The sequence below is a fragment of the Arachis hypogaea genome, chromosome 12 (assembly GCF_003086295.3).
Source record: "Arachis hypogaea cultivar Tifrunner chromosome 12, arahy.Tifrunner.gnm2.J5K5, whole genome shotgun sequence".
Lineage (NCBI taxonomy): Eukaryota > Viridiplantae > Streptophyta > Magnoliopsida > Fabales > Fabaceae > Arachis > Arachis hypogaea.
This window is the reverse complement of record NC_092047.1, coordinates 9569842-9590752: the sequence shown is the minus strand read 5'-3', so window position 1 is coordinate 9590752 and position 20911 is coordinate 9569842. Positions and strand designations below refer to the sequence as shown.

Below are 20911 nucleotides of genomic sequence, written 5' to 3'. Positions count from 1 at the left end.
CCCCATAGGCCAGGCCCTCAACGTAACACCCGTGCTCTCCTCTCACACCCAAGCGCCAGGTCCTATTTCCGGGAAAATCCAAATAGACGGGGCCATTTCCCCTTTCTACGCTTTACCATAAAACTCATCTACTATCGCTCTTTTTTCTTTTTCTTTTTTCTTTTTTTTTTTTAACAGCAGTGAAAATCATTTATTTAAATAAATAATCACTCCCTACTCAAACGTACATCTTTGTTTCAGGTCATATCATAAAGTAGAATTCCATTTGCCACTACTACTATCTAGCTAGTACATACCAACCAACCATAACACAATAAATATTAAATATGCAACATAGTATATATATATAATGATAATATATAATTAATTAGAAACGGTGGTAGATCAGAAATAGTAGCACTACTAGTAATTGACAGATATGCTTTAAATCATTATCATTCTTACTAAACAACACATAATGATTAAAGCTTTGAAATGAAATTTGGATGTTGGAAGAGGAAGAAAAGAAAGGTTACAAAGTCACAAATTAATTATATAAGTGCAATATTATTGTTGATGCTACGCTCAAATCCTCCGATCCATTAGTTTAGCCATGCAAATTCAAACTGACTCCTCCTAATTAATAATAACAACATTCTGCATTGCACATACACTTGGCATAAACTACTGCCCGCTTGAGAAAAACAGTGAACTTGAAGTCGTTGATGGGCTTCCGGTTTGGTACGGCCTTTGCCGGAAGTAATCAGGTGGCGACACGGCCACCGTTACGGACGAAGATGACTGAGCTCCGGACTCCGGTGGGGACCCTGCACGTACACATACAATAAATTAAATATAGATATATAAGATCGATATTAAGGAGGAGCTAGTTAGTAATTAAAGCAAGAAAGAAAAGTTGGTACTTGCAACGTTATCCAAATTAGTAGCAGGCTGAGATTTGTGGATGTCTTGTGCTGGTGGCTGCTGAGTTTTTCTTCTGCGACGATTATGATCTGCCAGTCTCTTCCTGCAGCTACGTTTTCCGTTATCGAACTCAGAGAGAAGATGGAACCTGCATTATTTATTAAGATGCATACGGATCACATTGATTTAGGAATATATAATTAGGTGCTAGTTACTATATATTATAAAGAAACAAAATAAATAATATAATTAAAGGTGTTAACTGTTAAGTGAGTGTGTTGACAAGAAGACACTGTTTGGAAATTGGGTAGTACTAACTAAAAAGGAGCAAGACAAGGCAGTACGTAAGTAGTAAAGTGGGGAGGGAGTGCGAGTAGAGACCAGAGACGAACAACAAACATGTTTGGGGACGCAAATGCCCTCGGGATTTCCCCATGTACGGTAACTTCAATCATTATCAACACTTCTCCCAAGGGCACTTCCGTCTTTTCTATCCCGACCTCCCCCAAGCACCTCCACCCCCAACCCAACCATTCTGCCAACTGAGGATCCAACCACACCCTACCACCCACCCACACACTCACAACAAAACAAATCTAACTGCTTACTCAAATACTCGCTTTGATCATTCAAATTTCAAATACCTTCATTTAGATTCTTTAACTATTGCATCACCTACACTCTTATAAACGGAAGATCCCAATTAACTAACTCCGGCCTTTAATTTTTCTTGCCCTAGCTCCATACACAATTTATGATGAATGAATTCACGAAATTAACCACCCAAACGAAGGGATCATTTTAGTCTTTCCGACACTTTTTTTTTTTTTAATAAAGAAAGGGGGGGAAAATAAAGGAAGAGAAAACCGTTGATTTTGAAGCTGAAATAATTAAAGCAGTTAAACAAAATTGGGATAGTGGCCGTATATAAGAAGGAAGATAAAACAGCGGGAAGTAGTGGAAAAGGACGGAAATGCCCCTGCGCGGGAGGGTAGAAGAATGATTAGGTAGTAGCAAGGGAAGGGGAGGCATTTGAAAGAACAACCTGCTGCATTGTTGGCAGAATCGCTGAGTCAACCCGGCGGCGATGACGGTGGAGGCCTTAGAGTGGAACTCGCACACTTTGTGGCGGCGGTGGTAGTGCTTCGCCTGAGACAGATCAGCATTGCACCCCTCCGCCTGGCACCGAGGGGAGTTAGAGGACGCCGTCGACCCCGGTTCGGCGGGCCGAGACCTGCGGTACAGCCTGCTGACGAAGTCATCCTCCGAGGACGAGAAGTAGGTGCGCCCTCCCAGGTTCAGCCCAATTCGAGAGCCCACGAAGTCCATGGGCCGACCGACATCCTCAGATTTCGGCACCAGCATGAGCCCATGGCCGGGCCCGCAGTGGGCGTGGTGGGGTAACGGGTCAAGGGAAAGCATGGATGGGGGAGGCGGGGGTTGGGGATGTGGCGGTGGGTAGTGGGTGGAGGAGGCCGCATGGAAGGCCCGTGGGTCGAAGAAGCTGTGGGGGACGTGGTGGTGGGTTTGTTGCGGGCTGAAGTGATGATGAGAGAGGTCGATGGTGGTGGTGGGGTTGTGTGCGTTATTGCTAGCTGCGGTTGTTGCGCCGGGCCCATGCAGGAAGTGGTCGGGCAGTAGGGCGTGAGAGGCGTAGTGGTCGAAGATTTGGCGGTGAGTTTGGTCGGAGGGCGGTGGCGCTGCGCCGTCTTCGTTCCCGGTGAGCATTATGGATGGGTTCCCCCATTCGTAGTCCAACATGTCTCCCTCTCTCTCTATCTCTCTCTTTCTTCTTCTCTCAATTCCTGCACGTTATTACTTGCAAGTCAGTGTTATGTTATGTTAACACAAAAGAGACAAAGAGAGAGAAATAATAATGTATGTATGGTTACTTTTTTTTTTTTTCTTTGTTTCTGATTTTTATACCACTCTCTCTACTCTACTGTTTATGGTGTACTGTGTTCTGTATCTGTATATGTGTTTTTTCTTTCCCTTATTATTATATTATTCTTGAGAAACCAAAAGTAGGTCTTATTACCAGTAGTGGCAGTTGTTGTTGTTGGTGGTGAAGTGAAGTGATGAAGAAGTGGGATTCGATTTTCAAATACCGAAAACCCTAACCTGCTCCTCACTGCACAAGCTAGCTAGCTCTGTGACTCGCCTTTTTCTTTTCCTTTTCTTTTCTTTCTCAGCCGCTACCTCTTGTTCTTCTTAGTCTTCTTCTTCAATTTGCCACTACACAGTGATAGTAGTAGTCTAGCACCCCCTCTAATGGCGTGTGCATTAAGTCTATTATTATTACTTGTCTCTCTTACTCTCTTTTTTTCTCTCTATGTCTCAGAGTCTTTTCCTTGCTCTTCTGGTGCTAAATGGATGTGTGCTTAAAAGATCTCACTTTCACCCTCAAAAAGCTGAACCCTTTTGTCCCCTTCCCCATCTCTCTTTCTCTCTCTTTGTAGGATAGGAGGGGTAGTGCATGTGTGTGTGTGTGAGAGTGTGTGTTTGAGGGAAAACTGAGTTTATTATTAGGTGAGGCGGCTTGTGCAGAGAGTGGGTAATTGGTGGTGAAATTGTACCACCACTTGGATGTTGGATGTGTTACAATTACCACCTTGCCCAATTGAATGGAGAATCCCCCCCCTCCCTCCTATTGTTTCTTGTTCCAATAATTCAACACTGCTTTAATTACTCAGTCAGAGTCACTGAGTAAGCTAGGTAATAATAATAACTTAGAGGAAGAAGCGCGATCACTCACTCACTCACTCTATCTATCTTGTGCGTTGTGTTGGGTAGCACAGCACAGCATATAGCAGCTTAAGTACTTATTAGTAATTAATAGAATACTAACCATTTATGTAATGTGCAATAATAAACATAAACATTATTAGTATTATTAGGAAGGTAAGGCAATAATAATACAAACAAGAAAGGAAACCCCGTGGGGATTGCAATTGGAATGAGGGAGGGAAAAATTAAAGGGGGTGAGAAGTGAAAAAAATGAAAAAGAAATGGAGGAGAAGGAGGAGGAGAAGAAGAAGGAAATTAAAGAAAGACATTAAATATGGATGGGACCCACAATCTGTTTGTGAGTTTGGTCTACTTGGTCAGTGGCCCAAAGGGCAAGGAGATCGTCATGATTAATTCATATATATGGCTAGGTGGATTTTGCGCTTCCTTCTTTGAATTTTCGCTTTCTTGCTTTTATAAAACGCACCCTTTATTTTGTTTTTGAACACTTGATAGGGACTCTTTAGAGTAAGTGCAACTCCTTGTGTTTCATTATTTCAGTGTAAATGCCATGCTAAACCTCCAAACCCATGTGATTCATTCTTCAATTCTCACCAATAATAACTTTAGGCCATTCCCCGTTACGGGGTTTCCTTAATCTACTCTTATTACTTCCCTTAACACTTCCTTAACCATTCAGTTTAGTTCCTGAAGTGATTGATTTGACTCCCCATATTCAATACTAATAATATAATAACTTTAATTAATTCATTTTGCCAACCATCTCAATCTAAATCCTTCATGTTCAAAATTAACTTTATGCTTCTTCATATTTTCTCTCTCGCTTTATTTTGTCTTCTATATATTTTAGAATCCTTAAAACTTTTAGGTCTTTTCCGTTGGTTGGAATTCGGAATTGCAACTTTTATTTCAGGGAATAATGAGTTAATTTGAAGCTATATATTTACCATCATAATTCCACCCTTTTCACTTTGTCCGATCTTTTTAATAATTTTGTACAGTTTCAGTCCACACAAAGAACCTTCCTCTTAATCCAGCTGCTTTATTAAGGATAAAAGAGAAGTGAAAAAGAAGAAATAATAATAATGAAAAAGAGGGATGGGAGAGGGGGACTTTTCACCACACAAGTCATATTTTAATTACTTACTTTATTATCTCCCTTCTGTGTGCTAGATTTGCATAACTTGTTACAAAAATATAAAATAATTATACAGAATAAGTATTATTTTGGTCTCCAATATTTGAGTCGAATTTTAATTTAGTTTCTAATATTTTAAACGTTTTATTTTAATTTCAAAAAATTTTAAGTGAATTCAATATTATTCTACCATAAATTTGATACAAACAATTTGTATATTGAAGAGTTAATAATATTTAATTTCAAAATTTAAGTAAAATTAATATACCAATAATTACTAATATAAAAATTTTTCTATGATTTTAAAAAGTTTAAAATTGATGGTTAGGATTTAGGATTTTGTACAAAAAAAAATAAGGAGAACAAGTGTTACAAGAAAGTTTTGGTTATGTTTTTCTAACACGTAGAAGTAGATATGACTTAACTAGTAATGTTAATAACGTCCACGTCATTTATTCCGTTAACTACACTACAAGAAAAGAGAGCTATTTTAACACTGTCTTTTTTAACAACCATAATTACGTGTAAAAATTAATATATATTTTTGACAAATATCAAAAATGTCAAATTTTTTATATTTTCTTGATAAATAATTTGACGGTAGAAAATTACTCCTCAATTTTGACACTCATTTATTTTCAATTTACTCCATTATTCCTCTTCTTCTTTGGGCTCCGTTAATTTTGGCATCACACTGCTCTCAGTTTGGGATCATACTACTCATTCTTTATCTTCAAAATCTCAATTTATTCTTCGATTTCAAGATTTCATCTCATTCTTTGTTGAAAATTTTTGTTGGAAATTTTTTATGGTCAATAAGTGTCAAAATAAATAGTATTTTTGACAGTTAATAAGTATCATAGAAAATATATTCTCAAATTTTTCTAACAAATTATTTTTGACAATTAATATTTATCAAAATAAGATTTAAACTTTTTTCACAATTATTTATATGTTAAAAATACAATTTTTGACAAAAATTTTATTAACATATTTTCATAGTTAAAATAGTGTTAAAATTTATTTTTTTGACGAATTTTAATTCTTTTTTTACACATATAACCTTAAAAAATAATCTATATTGTTGTAGTGCTATTAATGTCAAATTTAACGATAAGACTACATTAAACCTGTTTAAAAAAAAATTTTGACAAATAAAATATTTAAAATATTAAAAACTAAATTAAAATTTAGCATAAATATTGAGGATTAAAATAATAATTTATTTTAATTATATATTAGTATTTATGTCTGTAAAAATATAATAGAATAATTTACTTATATATAGTCAATTTTTAAAATAAAATGTCAATATTTAATTTTTATTATAAAATTAAAAAAATGAATAACTTTTAATAACTTTTTTTTTATCTAGTAATGTATAATAGGAAGGAGGAAACTTTTAAAGTTTGGAGAAAACATTTGTTTCAATTATAATTAAAGAGTGATATGTGATACATTTTAATTTTTAGTATATTTTATATTAAAAAATAATATAAATATTAAAAATTAGTTATTAAATTAATTATTATATATTTATGTATAAATATATTAATTAAATTATTTTTAATAAATATTTTATATTCAATATATATTCTATACAAATAATTAATTTGATGATAAATTATATATATATATATATATATATATATATATATATGATAATTATTTTATATTTTAACTTTTTTTTGAACGTAAGAGCCATCCAGAAAAAAATGGAGTATACAAAAGGACATGACAAAGAACTAAACAACAAAACTTTATTCCTATTTTATCGGATTAATAGTGAAATTAATATTTAAAAAATGTTCATTTTTTAAATTTGTTTTTGAAATATTTTATTAAATAAATTAGTCTTTTAAAGTTTATAAATTAATGAATGTGGATTTTTTAATTTTGGAATTTTTATTTGAGAGGGTAAAGTATTATTTCTCACTCTTAAATGTTTTCTCTCTCATATTTTTTCTTGGTCCTACTTATAAAATAAATGGTGAGAGATTATACTTTACCCTTTGAAGTAAAATTCAAAATTTAGAGAATCAAAATCCAACTAATCATTTTTGTTCTTCAGTCACTCAATTAGCAGTTTTCGTCAACAATTGATGATACAGAACGTTAACTCATATCATACATAACACCTAATATATCCAATTAGACGCTGAACAAATATACTTATAAAAATTTGTCAATTTAGTATCGATAGGTCATATTAAGATTAGGGTTTATATAATTAAAAAAATGCACTAAATTGATAGATTTACATAAATGTATTTGTTCAGTCTAATTGGATATGTTAGATATTATGTATGCTGTTAGTTAACGTTTTATATTATCAATCGTTGACAAAAACTATTAATTGAATGACAAAAAGACAAAAATATTAATTTGTAATCTTTAAAAAACTAATCTGATTGATAAAATTTTTCAATTATGAATTTGGAGAATGACCCATCTTTTAATAACTAATTTGACCATTAATCCCTATTTTATCTATGGCATTGTCATCAACAAAATAGGAATCAAGCATCACGCTTCACTTCTTATATTTATTAAACGTCCTGTCAAGAACTTCTACAACCACTAACAAAAAAAAGTTTAAAACCATCTGATTCCTTAAGAAAATTCAACAACAATATTATTATCAGAGATTTTACTGTTGAATAAATTCTGACAATATAAACATCACCGATAAATGATTATTAGCGAATTCATGAATTTTGACACTAAATATCGTCGGAAAATTTCGATGGTAAACATTGTAGAATAGTCATTTTAGTGTGTCTACTGTCAGAAAAATTCGACGGTATCGTTGGCGCCCTTTTTATTTTATTCGTGCCCTTATTACCATCAAAATTCTTTTTTGATAATTCTAACGGTAATATTATTCAATAAAATTTAATTTAAAAAATAAAAAATGTTGGATTTATCTGACATAAAATTCGACAATAATATTTTTTTATTTTTTTAAAACAAAAAAAGTATTTAATATTTTTAACTATGATTATCATAATTATAACATAAACAAAATTAATGAAAACTAAATATACCATTAAAATAAAAAATTACAGTATAATCTAAAAAAACTATGATGCTAAAATATAATAAAGTAATATCGTCAGAAGAAAATTGTACAAAAAGAAAACATTAAACCTTACGATGGTTTCACTGTTGGTCCTGATGCGACTTCGGACACTACTTTTATTGGACATGTCTACCTGAAATAAATAATTAAAATAGTTAAAACATCATAATCCAAATGCAATATCCATAACACAATTGAACATAAATTTACTCTTATTTAGATTCATCTTCTTCTTCGTCCTCATCAACTCCTTGTTCATCATCCTCTTTGGATGTTACTTTCTGATCATCGATTTTTTTTTCTTCTTCTTCGTCCCTATCAATCCCTTCTTCTTTTTGTCATCCTCTTCAAACCACTTACATTTAAACACAAATGTTGTGTAAGTAGTGTAACAAAAATATTTTAGTTGAATTATGTTGCACAATAAATTCGAAATATTTTAGTCGATAACTGTTGACGTTGTAAATTAAATAGGTCATTCTTTTATTTATTGGACTCCAACTAAATACAATAAATTCGACATCTATTGTGTCATACATATTCAACCAAATGTATTTCTTTAACGTATTCTTAAAATAGAAATGAAGTTAATAAGAGCTAAAAATTAGTAAACAAATTTAATTATATTTTTTAACAATAAATCTTAAATCAATCCTAATTATTCTAAATTAAGTTAAATATTAAATCCTCTCAAAATTTAACCAAAACCAACAAAATTATTATATTAATATTCTATATCGAACCTTTATAGAAAATTAAAATCTAATTACTTTATACTAATTTAATTAACCTATATTAAACTAATAACATATTAGCCTAATGTACAAATTAAACTAAAGAATAAATACTCTAACTAATCTAAATTACTCTTAACCTAACTAAACACTAATCACTCTAAGTTACTCTAAATTACTTTAAATCTTAAATAAATCCTAACTAAATTATATTAATCACTCTAATTTATTTTAATAATAAATCCTAATTAATCCTAAGCAATCCTAATTAAATCCTAATCAACCCTAATCTAAAAAAATTAATATATTAATATTCTAAACCCTAAACTTAACCTAATCTAACAAAATATCTAACTTAAATTAACATATTAACCTAAAGTTAGGATTTTGAAAAAAAAAGCTTAATAAAAAAAATCAGAAGCTTACCATGCATTAGAGGAAAGCGTGGAAGCGCTGTGACAGCGACATCTCTCTACAGTGGTAGCAACAGCGGTGACAACAGCGGCTAATAGAGGTTGAATACGATCTTTTTTTACAGAACACTCACCCACGACGACAGAGATTGAAACAGTGACGATGGCAGTGGTGACAAAGGCTAGTGATGGTGAGAAAAGAAGAGTAGAGATTAGAGATTGTGACCACGCTGAACATCACTGGCGGTGACAATAGAAGCTGGGGGTGATGGGAAAAAAGAGAAAAAAAATGTAAAAATGAAGAAAGAAGTACGCATTCAAATTTCTGTCAGATTTATTGTCGAATTTTTTATAAAAAATATTCGATAATAATATTAGTTTTGTTAAGTAAAACGAGTTAAATAAATTTATAATTAACAAATAAATGTTATATCATTTCAGCATCTTTTCTATAAAATACACATACAACATCAGTTTGTTCAATAGTTTAAAAGCTATTTAACGAACCTTTAACATATATTTTGGGGTAAAATACACAATTAAATCAAACTCAACTCAATATTACACAATTCACCCAAATAAAAAAGCATTACATGAATTTCTTCAATCACCTCTCTATATAAATCGAATGAGCCAGATTAGATTTAGCTCTCTATGTAAATCTAATCAGTCTGTTTCGATTTATGCATGCATGCTGTCCTAGTAAATTTAATCACCCTATTTCGTTTTATGCAAATGCTGTCTTAGTAAATCTAAACACAGTGATTAGATTTACTAGGACAGCATGCATGCATAAATCGAACCAGTGTGTTTCGATTTACATAGAGAAAGTTAAATCTAGTCTGACTCATTCAATTTATATAGAGAAGTGATTGGAGAGATCCATATAACGTTTTTTAATAACTATAATTTTTTATTCATTCGATAATTTAAATAATTATCCATAACTATACACTACTCACATTATGTTTCTACCTTCTTCGATTCTCCATATTTATAGTTGCACTAAATTCTCGTATTCAATTTTTTTTTTCATTTTTGTTAAATTTAAAATTTAAACATTATTTTAGATTAGTAGCGTACACGAACAAAAATTTACTAATTTCTAAAAAAATCGATGTGATTTAAAATTGTTCATTTGAAACTAACACATTATTTTTATAAAAACAAACACATTTAAATTAGTATTAAAAAAATGGTATTAAAAAAGAATAAAAAATTATAAAAAAAAATTTGATAAATTTTATTTAAATATATAATTAAAAATTTAAATGTATTGGTTTCTAGAAATATAATGAGCTACTTTTAAGTAAATTCAACTGTTTTTCTAAAAATTAGTGATTTTTTACGTGTACGCTAGTAATTTAAAACTAACCATCTATTTCTACTGTTATTTAAAACCATCTATTTTAAAAAGTTCAGTACAAATAAACATGAAAAAGTTATTAATTTAAAATTTAAAATATAGATGAGATATAATTTAATTAAAGTCGATCTAAATAGTAACAAAATATATCAATTTTTATTTTTTAAATTGATTTAAATTAAATGATTAATATTATTTTATTATTTTTAAAAATTATATTTTTGTATTTATAACTTCATATATTTCGTTACGGTATAAACGAGATAACTATGAATTTATCTCGTTATGTGTATTTTTTTAAAATTCTATTATCTCGTTTGCAAACGCCAAATAAAATCGTGTCTTATCTCGTTTATAGTATAAACGAGATATAAGTAATCTTAATTTTCTTACAGGATAAATAAAAAAAATAAAAATTGATAAATATGCTACAAATTATCTATATCTATAAATAAAATATTTATTTAAAATATCTTAATATATGTGTATGTATAGTGTATCAATATTTTAAAGAAATAATTTTTATACTTAATTTCATAAATTAAATGATAATTTTGTTGATATAATATTTTAATTATTTTTTTTCAAAATATATATTATAAATTTAATCAATTTATTTTGATTTATGTATGCATGCTGTCCTAGTAAATCTAATCACCCTGTTTAGATTTACTAGGATAGGAAACAGGATGATTAGATTTACATAAAGAGCTAAATCTAGTCTGACTCATTCGATTTACATAAAGAAGTAATTAGAGAGGTCCATGTAACATTTTTTTATTTGGATGAATTATATAATATTGAGTTGGATTTGATTTAATGGTGTGTTTTACCCTATATTTTGCACAAATAACTAATCTAATAGCTAATTATCATTATACATATATAACGTAGTTCTGTTTTAGCATATATATTTTATAAACGTCTTATGTAACAAATAAGAAGACATCATAGTTAAACTCTGTACTAGTCACCAAACAAAAAGCTAAAGATTCTTTTTATCTGTTTTTATTTTCATTTTTTTATTTTTATTCTTTTTTACTTTTAAAGTTTGGTGAAAAATAATAATTAAAAATCGAAAATGAAAATAAAAATAAAAATATAATTTTATTATTTATTTACAAAATTTTGAAAAATAAAATTACTAAAAATAAAAAATCTGTTTCCTTTCTTAAATCAAACCTCCCTAAAACTTTTTCTCACAAAAATTAAACTAATAAATGTACATCTGAAAAGTGAAAACCAAACTAAAACTAAAATTATCAATCATTATTCTTATATTTTTAGAGTTATAATTGATCATGATTAATCTTCTTTTCCATACATTCATTACGAGAATTAATAGTAACTAAGCAATTGTCTCCCCACTTTTACATTATAGTATGTATTATATTTTTCAAACTCCATAGAAAAACCTAAGCGGCATGGATGCACCTTGAGCCCAAGCGATGAACTCTGCACTGACTTTCACACCACCATGCCTGCATTCCAAAGAAGAGAAACACCTAAACTTAAACCCTCCACATAATAAGAAGCAACTATCTGGAGTGAACCTTGTAATATTTAATAAATTAAAGATATGAACTTGAATTTCGTTGTTGATGTGAATAATAATGAATAATGCACAAAATGTGTTTCTAGCTAGTATGAGATAATTAATGCTTTTATTTCGATAATTGATAATGAACAATATTACATTACCAATAAAATTAATATATTTAGTAGCTAATACTTTAAATTTTATGTATTAAATTTTATACTCAAATGCTAATAATATAAAAATAAAATATTAAATAAATATAAGATGAAAAGACACCACATCCAACTCAAAACCTTAAGGTGTCAAGTTAATGGGTCTCTCATCTTATAAACTCCTCACTCTTGCTTGCTTTTTTTGATGTGGGACTAACTTCAACACTCCTCACATTTGCAACACTAACAATCTCTCCCTCAAGTGTGAGCCTCCACATCAAGCATCAACTCCCCTCTAGCTCCTCCACCACCACAAGTATTCGTCCATCATACCGCCGCAAAATACCGTAGGACACGTCGTCCGGACCACCTTTGCCAGGAAGACTTTCGATGTTTCACCTTGAATACTCCTTAAAATCAGACCAATTAAACCATCAGTTCTGATACCACTTGTTGGACCAACCGCGGAGAGCTCTCGACCACCGAAAAGATTTCGGGGAGAAATCAAGCGAGAGAACATAAGATGAGAAGACATCACATCCAACTCAAAATATTAATTTATTCATGATATAGTGTATGTATTAAAAAATCTTATTCCAATCTCAAAAAATTGAAAAACTAAATTTTAAACTCAAAACTAAAGAGTGATGTCTTTTTATGGTGTAAAACAAAAATAAAAAATGCTATGTGTCCAACACGAATTAAATAATATATTTTATATGAATGACTTATTTAATAAATAATTATATACGTAATAATACAATTAAACTAAAATAAAAATCGTAAAAACTTTAATTTAAAAAATTCAAAAATTATTTTTATTTATTTTGACAAATATAATAATCAATGTTAATGTTAAACCTACTGATTATTTATTTAACTTCTAGAAGAGTGGTTCCTAAACTAATCTTTTAACAAAGAATATTTTCAAAATTAAAAAAGTATGACTAATTAACCACCAAGGACAAAAAGTCATGTCTTTGACAATGACTGACTTACCGTCTACCTTGGGGGTTCAAGTCCATTCAGCGGTGATTTTTTTTTAATTATGAAAAAGTAATGTTTATTAGTATGAGATGAATAAGAATTTGAAAGAAAGAATAAGGGCGGGGTTAAGTGAATGCGGAAGAGTGTTGACATTTTGCTAGACAAGGGCATGCAAGTCAAGGGCTCTCTATAGCTGCAGCTACTAACAAAACGGTGACATATCTTATTCTGAATGTAGGAATAGTACTTTGCACAAACACCGCCATCCAATAAGATGAGACTATTAATATTCTCTCACTCTCACTCACTCACTCACTTAGCTATTTCTAATTCATTTCAACTATTGTACATACACATACCTGCTCCTTCTTCGGAGACCATTTTTGAATTTGATGCCTCATTCAACAACAACGACTAATAAAGTAATAATATTATATGCTTAATTACTTATACGCATATCATGTGATGATGATGTACTACTGCAAAATAATTAAGAAAATTAAAAAGAAGATGCCGAATGTGTCAAACAAGAGTCATTAATGAAAAGCACTATAGGGTAGAGAATAGAGATCTTGTGGTGATGGTGGTACCACATGAAGAAGATGGAAGGGGAAAGGTGTCAATTCAATGACTCTACGAGTCAAACTGTAGGGACCTTCTTTGGCCAAAACCATCCCCGGCCCCCATTCAACCAAATTCAGCCGGAATTTCAGAGACAATCACGTGGGTTACCTTCCACACGGTGAAAATTCTTACAAACTTTTTTTTTTTACCATATCATCACCACAGTTATCTGCTCATTATATATATACTTAGTTTAAATGCAAAATATATTCCACACAAACATTATTTTAATGTTAAAGTCTACAAGAGTGTGTTTGTTTTTGAGAATAGAATAAAATAAAACTATGAGAATAAGATACAAAGGACAAAGGCACAAAATTTAGTATTTTTATATTTTATTTGATGATAAATTAGAACAAATTATGAAAATTTAATTTATTCTTATTTTTTTATTTAAAAAATTTGAGAATAAAACTATAATAATAAAAATATAATTATAAAAAATTAATAAAAATAATAAAAAAATAAAAAATAAGTTGTGTCTGTTGCTAGTGTTTTTGTGTATTTTCTGTGGACACAAAATACACTAAATTTATACATAATGTTTCTGTCCATATCTCACTTGTCAAACACAATTTTGTATTTCTGTATTTCTGTTTTAATGTCTCATCTCTGTAAACAAACACAGCCTAGTACATGAAAACAACTCAGTTTTTTTAGTTTAATTTTTTATGCATTGATAGTATAAAACGTTTTACACAATTTTTTTTTTGAATAATCATTCACTTGGTCAACGTAAAAAATAGTTATTTTTGCTAATATAATATTATGTAATTAAATGCATATATAAAATAATTTTATACTGATAGTGTATTAAAATTAAATTTTTATTTTTATTTTAGTTAATCATTAATCCGCATACACATTAGTAATTGAAAATTCTAAAGAAAACACTGAACTTAATAATTAATTATAAGAGAGATTCTCATATGTTCTAAATTCCTTCTCTAAAAACTCTCCAAAACATTTTTTGTGCTAACTTGTACATTAAAGTGTTTCTTACAAATATCTAACCGGTCTTTTCCAAAAAAAAAAAGTGAAGTATACCTCGTTATAAGACATTAAAAAATCAAGAGCAACGAGATACACGTCGAATAAGATCTTCATATACAGCTTACAAATAAACCATCTTTTGTTTTTTAAAATTTAAAATATTGATAAATTAATTTATAAGTAAGTAAAATTAGTTTTGTACTTATAAAAATAAATAATTTATTCACTACTAAAATTAAAGTTTAGATATTTTTATTACATTATGTTTTTTGAGTTAATATTTAAAGTAGTCTTTGAACTTGCAGTCGAGTTTTAATGTCGTTCCTAAATTTAAAATTATTCCAAATTTGTCTTTGAATTTATCAACGTTCGTCCCTGAGATATTTTCTGATAACAAAATAATGACGTGGTTAGATGAAAACTACGCTAAAAACTATGCTAGACTGGTAAAACATCGTCATTTTATTTTTAGCGTTCAAATATAACATAAACAACATCGTTTACGATATTTTAAGGGATTTTAACATGTTGGAATTATTTATAAATATATTTGTCAAAATTTTAAACTTTTATAACTAAAAATAAAAAAAATACTAGATGAACAAGTTATTTTTATAACTAAATTTAACCAATTTTTTTTTATGTTTCATTTTTTTCTCCTTCTTGTTTAACTAACATTTTTTTATTATGAATTTTTTAGTTATTGAATTAACTTAGTTAAACTTAATTATTAAAATAATTTGGTCAGGTAGTTAGTATCATCATTAAAAATAGTTTAATGTAATCATGTTATGACATGTATTAATTTTGTTTCATATATATATATATACTATGAGACATGTATTACTAAAATAGTATAGTTTTATTTCGTATATAAAATCGACTTAGTCGAGTTCAGTGTAAGAATTACTCCTATATTATTGAATGTAATCACTTTGTCACTTGACAAAATTATACTAACGGGTTATGATTTTTAGGCTTGTCTTTGGTTCTGAGGCAGGTGTTTGCCTCTGTTTTTTTTTTTAATGTTGTGTTAGTGGTTTGTTTCATCCTGAAATATTTTTTTTTGTGTTCCTCACTTCTTTGGATGCTTTAATTTACTTAATTTGGGTAAATGTTATTTGCAACTAATCAGTTTTAATTTTCTGATTTAATTTCTGTAATCTAGTTTGAAAAGACGCTAAAAACCTTTAGTGATCAAATATCTCTTTCAATCTCAAACTAAAAACTTTTCTACTTAAAATTTTTTTTTCACCTAAATTTTTAACAGCATATATTTTGAGAGAAATATTTTATTAATTTTAAAATAAAAATAGTATAAAAATTTAATTAAAAATATAAAAATTCAATTAAAAATTTAATAAAATTATAAAAATTAATAAAATAATTAAACTTAAAATTTTTTGTTCACCTAAATTTTACCACCCAACCAAATTCTGATTGGCACAATAAAACATCGTTACTTCATCTATTTAATTGGCAACATGATTATTAATTAACAAGATTCAACAATAATACTATGACATAAATGATCATTTGATGAAAACTAAATAAACATGATTGTCTGAACAAATAAAAAGTAAAGTTAATTGATTATATGTGGTTCAGTAAGATTGACGTTTAGCAATTCAGAAACCCAACAAAGTAGGTCCTTGGGGTTCTAATTAACAATTACAAATGAACAAATGAGGGAAATACCCCTATTGATTACCCACTTGGGTTAACCTCTGTGCCTATATCTTATCAATTTTCCTGAATTGGGCACTAGCAACCTATTCTTCATCCGTATTATGCAATCATTATGTCCTTCCTTTGATCAAAACGTGCATATCTGCAACCAGCTATAGGAGTATACAAATAAAAAAAGCATATCATATACACACATAGGTCCCACCAAAAGACAATTAATTATTAAGATCATCAGAGGCCAAAAACGAAAAACCCCTTAGCGTGCACGATATTTAACTTGCTTAATTAGGTAATTAATTAATATACACATATACATGAATTTCCACGAAATTGCGGACATTATTTGTATAGTATTATACATACTACGAAGCTACAAATATGTTGTGGTGTACGTACGTATGGGAGGTAAATACTGAATACATACACCAATAATTAAAGTTAAAAGTAAATGGTTAAATCAAGGTGAAAACTCTGGTGTAGTCGACTTCACGTGAATTAAATGAGTTGACTGATTTGATTGATTTGATTAAATTTTCATCTAACGGTTCTGAGGTATCAACTTCACATGAAGTCGACTTCACCTGAGTTTTTACCTTAAATTAATGTTCAGAAAGATTATTTATTTTTTAAATTAATTTTTAAATTTTTTTAATTAAATTCATACTTTAAATATTTTTAGTTAATTATTTTAGTTTTTTTGTCAGTTTTGTTATTAACGACGTTAAAATTTGTTGATGTGATATATTAAATGACATCATAATATATACTTAATAGTCTTAATTAGCAACTAATATGATAAGTTTATGAAATTAGATAAAATCAATCCCAAATTGAAAGATTCTAATGTCTCAAGTTTTTTTTTTAATTAAATTTTGATTTGATCTAATTTTATAAATTTATCGTGCTAATTGTTAATTGAGATTTTTATATATGTGTTGTAGTATCACTTAACGTACTATATTAACAAATTTTAGTGTTGTTAATAAAAAAATGATAAAAGAATTAACTCTGATAAATTTAAAATTTTTAAAAGACGAATTTAATTTAAAAATTAATTTAAAGAATCAGTAATTTTTTAATAACGAATTTGACCATTTATTTTACTAAATAAATACATACACCAATAATTAAGTTAATGATTAAATTAAAAATTAGCTAGGTGGTTGTTGTTGTTGTTGTTGCATTGGGAGTATAAACGGAGATAGAAAAATAAAAAAGGGTGATAATAATTAAGGGGTGGTGAAAGGCTGGCTTATGTGGAAACTAGTTAGAAAAGGAAGCTTCGGTGGGGTGAAGCACAATGATCCAACAATATTAATGTTTGAACATTTAGAGAAGATGGAAAATGATATGGGTGAGAAGAAGGTACAAAGAGGGGTGCATGTTGTTGCATCCTAATTGACAGCAATATGGTAAGTAAAATAACAGCTTCACAAAAAGGCATGCTACTCAGTAATCATATTCATGCTTCGCAAAAGTAGTATATCCCTCACCTGAATTTTCTCTTCCAACTCTCCCTCCCATCCTATTTACTCCCTCAAATAGAACACTATGCTACTCCTATAGCCTTTCTCATGCACCATTTCTTTTTTCTTTTACTATTTCCAAACCCTATCTCTGCCTGCGTTATAATTTTTTACTCTATCTTCTTCATTGTAACTGTAATATATAATTACAGAATACATATAGATCAGAGAATCAATTTTTAATGAGTTAATATTAATTTATTTTTTAATATAAATTTTTTTAATTCTTTTTTTTTTTTTGAAATTTTAGAGTTATGGATTAAGTTTTAAAATTTAGAATTTAGAATTTAAAATTTAAAATTTATGATTAACAAAAATTTAATTATTATTTTATTAGTTTTTATAGTTTTACAATTTGTAATTAATTAAATTCCTATATTTTTTTTCAATTAAATTTTTACACTATTTTTAATTTTGTAATTAGATTCTTTTTATATCAAAAATATTAAAATTAACAGAATATTTTTTTCAAAAAATATGTGATCAAATATCTTATTATGTTCTTAATTCTAGATACTTTTAATTTGCGAATAAATATTCAGTTAACTTTAATATTTTTTACACTAAGAAAGATCTAATTACAAAATTAAAAATAGTGTAAGAACCTAATTAAAAAAAAAAGTATATCGACCTAACTGAAAATTTAATAAAATTATAAGAATGAATAGAGTAATTAAACCTTCAAAAAATTGGATAATATTAGTTGAAAAAATGGACTCCCTAATTAAACTCATAATTACATAATTGTTCTTAAAAATTGCATCTTATTATAGATCTCATATTCCTAAAAGAAAAAAAAAAACTTAAACACCATATTAATTTTCCCTAAAAAGGTAAGTTTTTCACAAAATGTTTTTTTTTAAAATATCGTTATATATCCTTCATTTTGAGTTTGTTTAGTTTGCTTCTTCAGAGAATTACTTTAATTTCAAGAATGAAATTGAAATCACTTGAAAAAGAAAATAATATGAAATAAGTGATCTATATTTGGTCTGATTATATAAACTTAACTATGAGCTAATTAAACTTTTTCTAGTTAATAAGATTTATATATATTAGTTGTGGTTAGCACTTAACATAGAGATACTAAGAACATAAAGTTCTAACACAAAAGTACTTTTAATTACTTAAAATAAAAAATATCAAGAAATACAAACGAGCACAACATTATTGGAGGAAAAAAAATAAAGCACTTTATTAAAATTAAAACATCATATTACAATCTTTTAATCACCCTGAGATAATTATTAATTTTGGAGAGATTAGTGTCATTGAATAACTAAATATAATTTATTTATTAAAACTTACATTTATTACTTCGCTCACTCTCTTTAACTTTTTAATGAACTAAAAAGAATTTACTGTGTTTATTATAGTATAAATTCCTTATGGTAATTACTAATTAAATATCATATGTTAATTTTTCATCGTAATATGGTATTATTCTATATAATTAGATAATAGTTTCTAAAATTATATTCATTATGTGTCAACAATAATAGTATAAGATTAAAATTTAATTTTAAACTAAAAGGACTTTTTAAAATTTTATAAAAAAAGTTCTTGTTTACTATGTTAATTTTAACGATATTTATTACTAAAATTACAAAAAAATATGAACGTATTATAATTTACTTAATTATTGATATAATAAATTTACTAAAATTACAAAAAATGGAACTTTTAATTTCCTTAATGCATAACAAATTTGAATCTTGTAGTTTTTTTTGTTTACCCAAACGGTATCCCCAACCCGACAGGTTAAGGACTAATCCGTCGCGGATTTGAGCTCCATTTAAAGGTCTGTCGCTGGCCAATTAGTTGCTGCATGTACAAGGCGGAGTTCGAACTCCTAACACTTGTTTAAGCGGACAAGTGAGTTGACCACTCGACCAACCCAAGTTGGTTATTTGAATCTTGTAGTTTCCAAATCTAAAAGTTACATTTTTAACGTAAAAATAAAGGTAAAGACTTGTGACCAAAGCCAATTTTCAGAAGGATCATAGAGGTAGGGTGAAGGGGGAAATTTTAATAATAATAAAATTATTTGTACCTAAAACGTATTGCACACACAGCACAATAATTAAAAAATAAAATATAACAAATACGAGTAGTAATTAGTGTGCATTGGGAGGAGAGAAATTGATAAAACATAGTATGAGGAGGGAATGTTAGGTGATCCTGTCTCGCGTATAAGCAAGTACACAACACAAGTAAAACATCATTAAATCAAAAGTACGTAATTAAGAATACTAGAGCAATGTTATTTATATACTCCGTTAAAGTTGATTTTCTAATTTTGTACTTTTAAATTTAATAGTGTTCTACATGGATATAAGATCAAAGGATAAATATTTTATTCACTTTTCATTGTTTGAAAATATTAAATTTTTTTATCAAATTTAATTATTATAAATACATTTTTAATCTGTGTGAATGAAAGACACCTAAATTCTTTTGTATCGATTCAAATTATTGATAGAAGAATTTATGTATTTTTTATTATAAAGATTTGAAACTTATTCGTAATTAATTTTTGATTAATTTAATTATTTTCTTAATAATTAATTAAAATTTTATTTATCGTTTTTCTTAAATATGAATTTAAGAGTTTTATTAACAACAAAACATCACGCGTTTAAAAAAATAAATTACTAAATTATATCAATGTATGTGTAGTTGACTAATTTTTAATGTGTATATTTTATTCAAACATATTTTATGCATAATTAATTTAATTGCTAATCTTCACATATAAGTGTATTAACAAATGTTTTTAAAAAGGTTTTTAAAGAGCTAAATATTAAATTAATTTGAGGATAATTTATTTAAATAAAATAATTAGAGATTATATTTATTCAAATATAACAATTAAAAATATTACATGTGTGTCCTATTTATATTTTATATAAACCGTAAAATTTCTATCACTTTTTACAAATAATAATATAAATTGTGGAACTCCTATCACGGTTTATAAATAAATTAGTATACATATAAACTGTGAAATTTCTTT

The 20911-nt window shown here is 28.1% G+C and overlaps 1 protein-coding gene across 2 annotated transcripts; it reads right to left on the bottom strand.

Annotated features, from left to right (window-relative positions):
* Positions 1-341: 341 nt before the first annotated feature.
* LOC112726745 (squamosa promoter-binding-like protein 8) lies at positions 342-3682 on the bottom strand. Of its 2 annotated transcripts, none has more exons than XM_025776264.3 (4): positions 2942-3682; positions 1949-2708; positions 903-1051; positions 342-806 (listed from the first exon to the last, which is right to left on the bottom strand). In XM_025776264.3, the coding sequence occupies exons 2-4, from the start codon at positions 2662-2664 to the stop codon at positions 664-666; spliced, it is 1008 nt and encodes a 335-aa protein (XP_025632049.1). In that variant the 5' UTR covers positions 2665-2708; positions 2942-3682; the 3' UTR covers positions 342-663. The 2 variants fall into 2 exon arrangements, with proteins under 2 accessions (XP_025632049.1, XP_025632050.1); XM_025776265.3 differs by having other exon boundaries at positions 907-1051; positions 2942-3678.
* Between the last annotated feature and the right edge of the window lie 17229 nt (positions 3683-20911).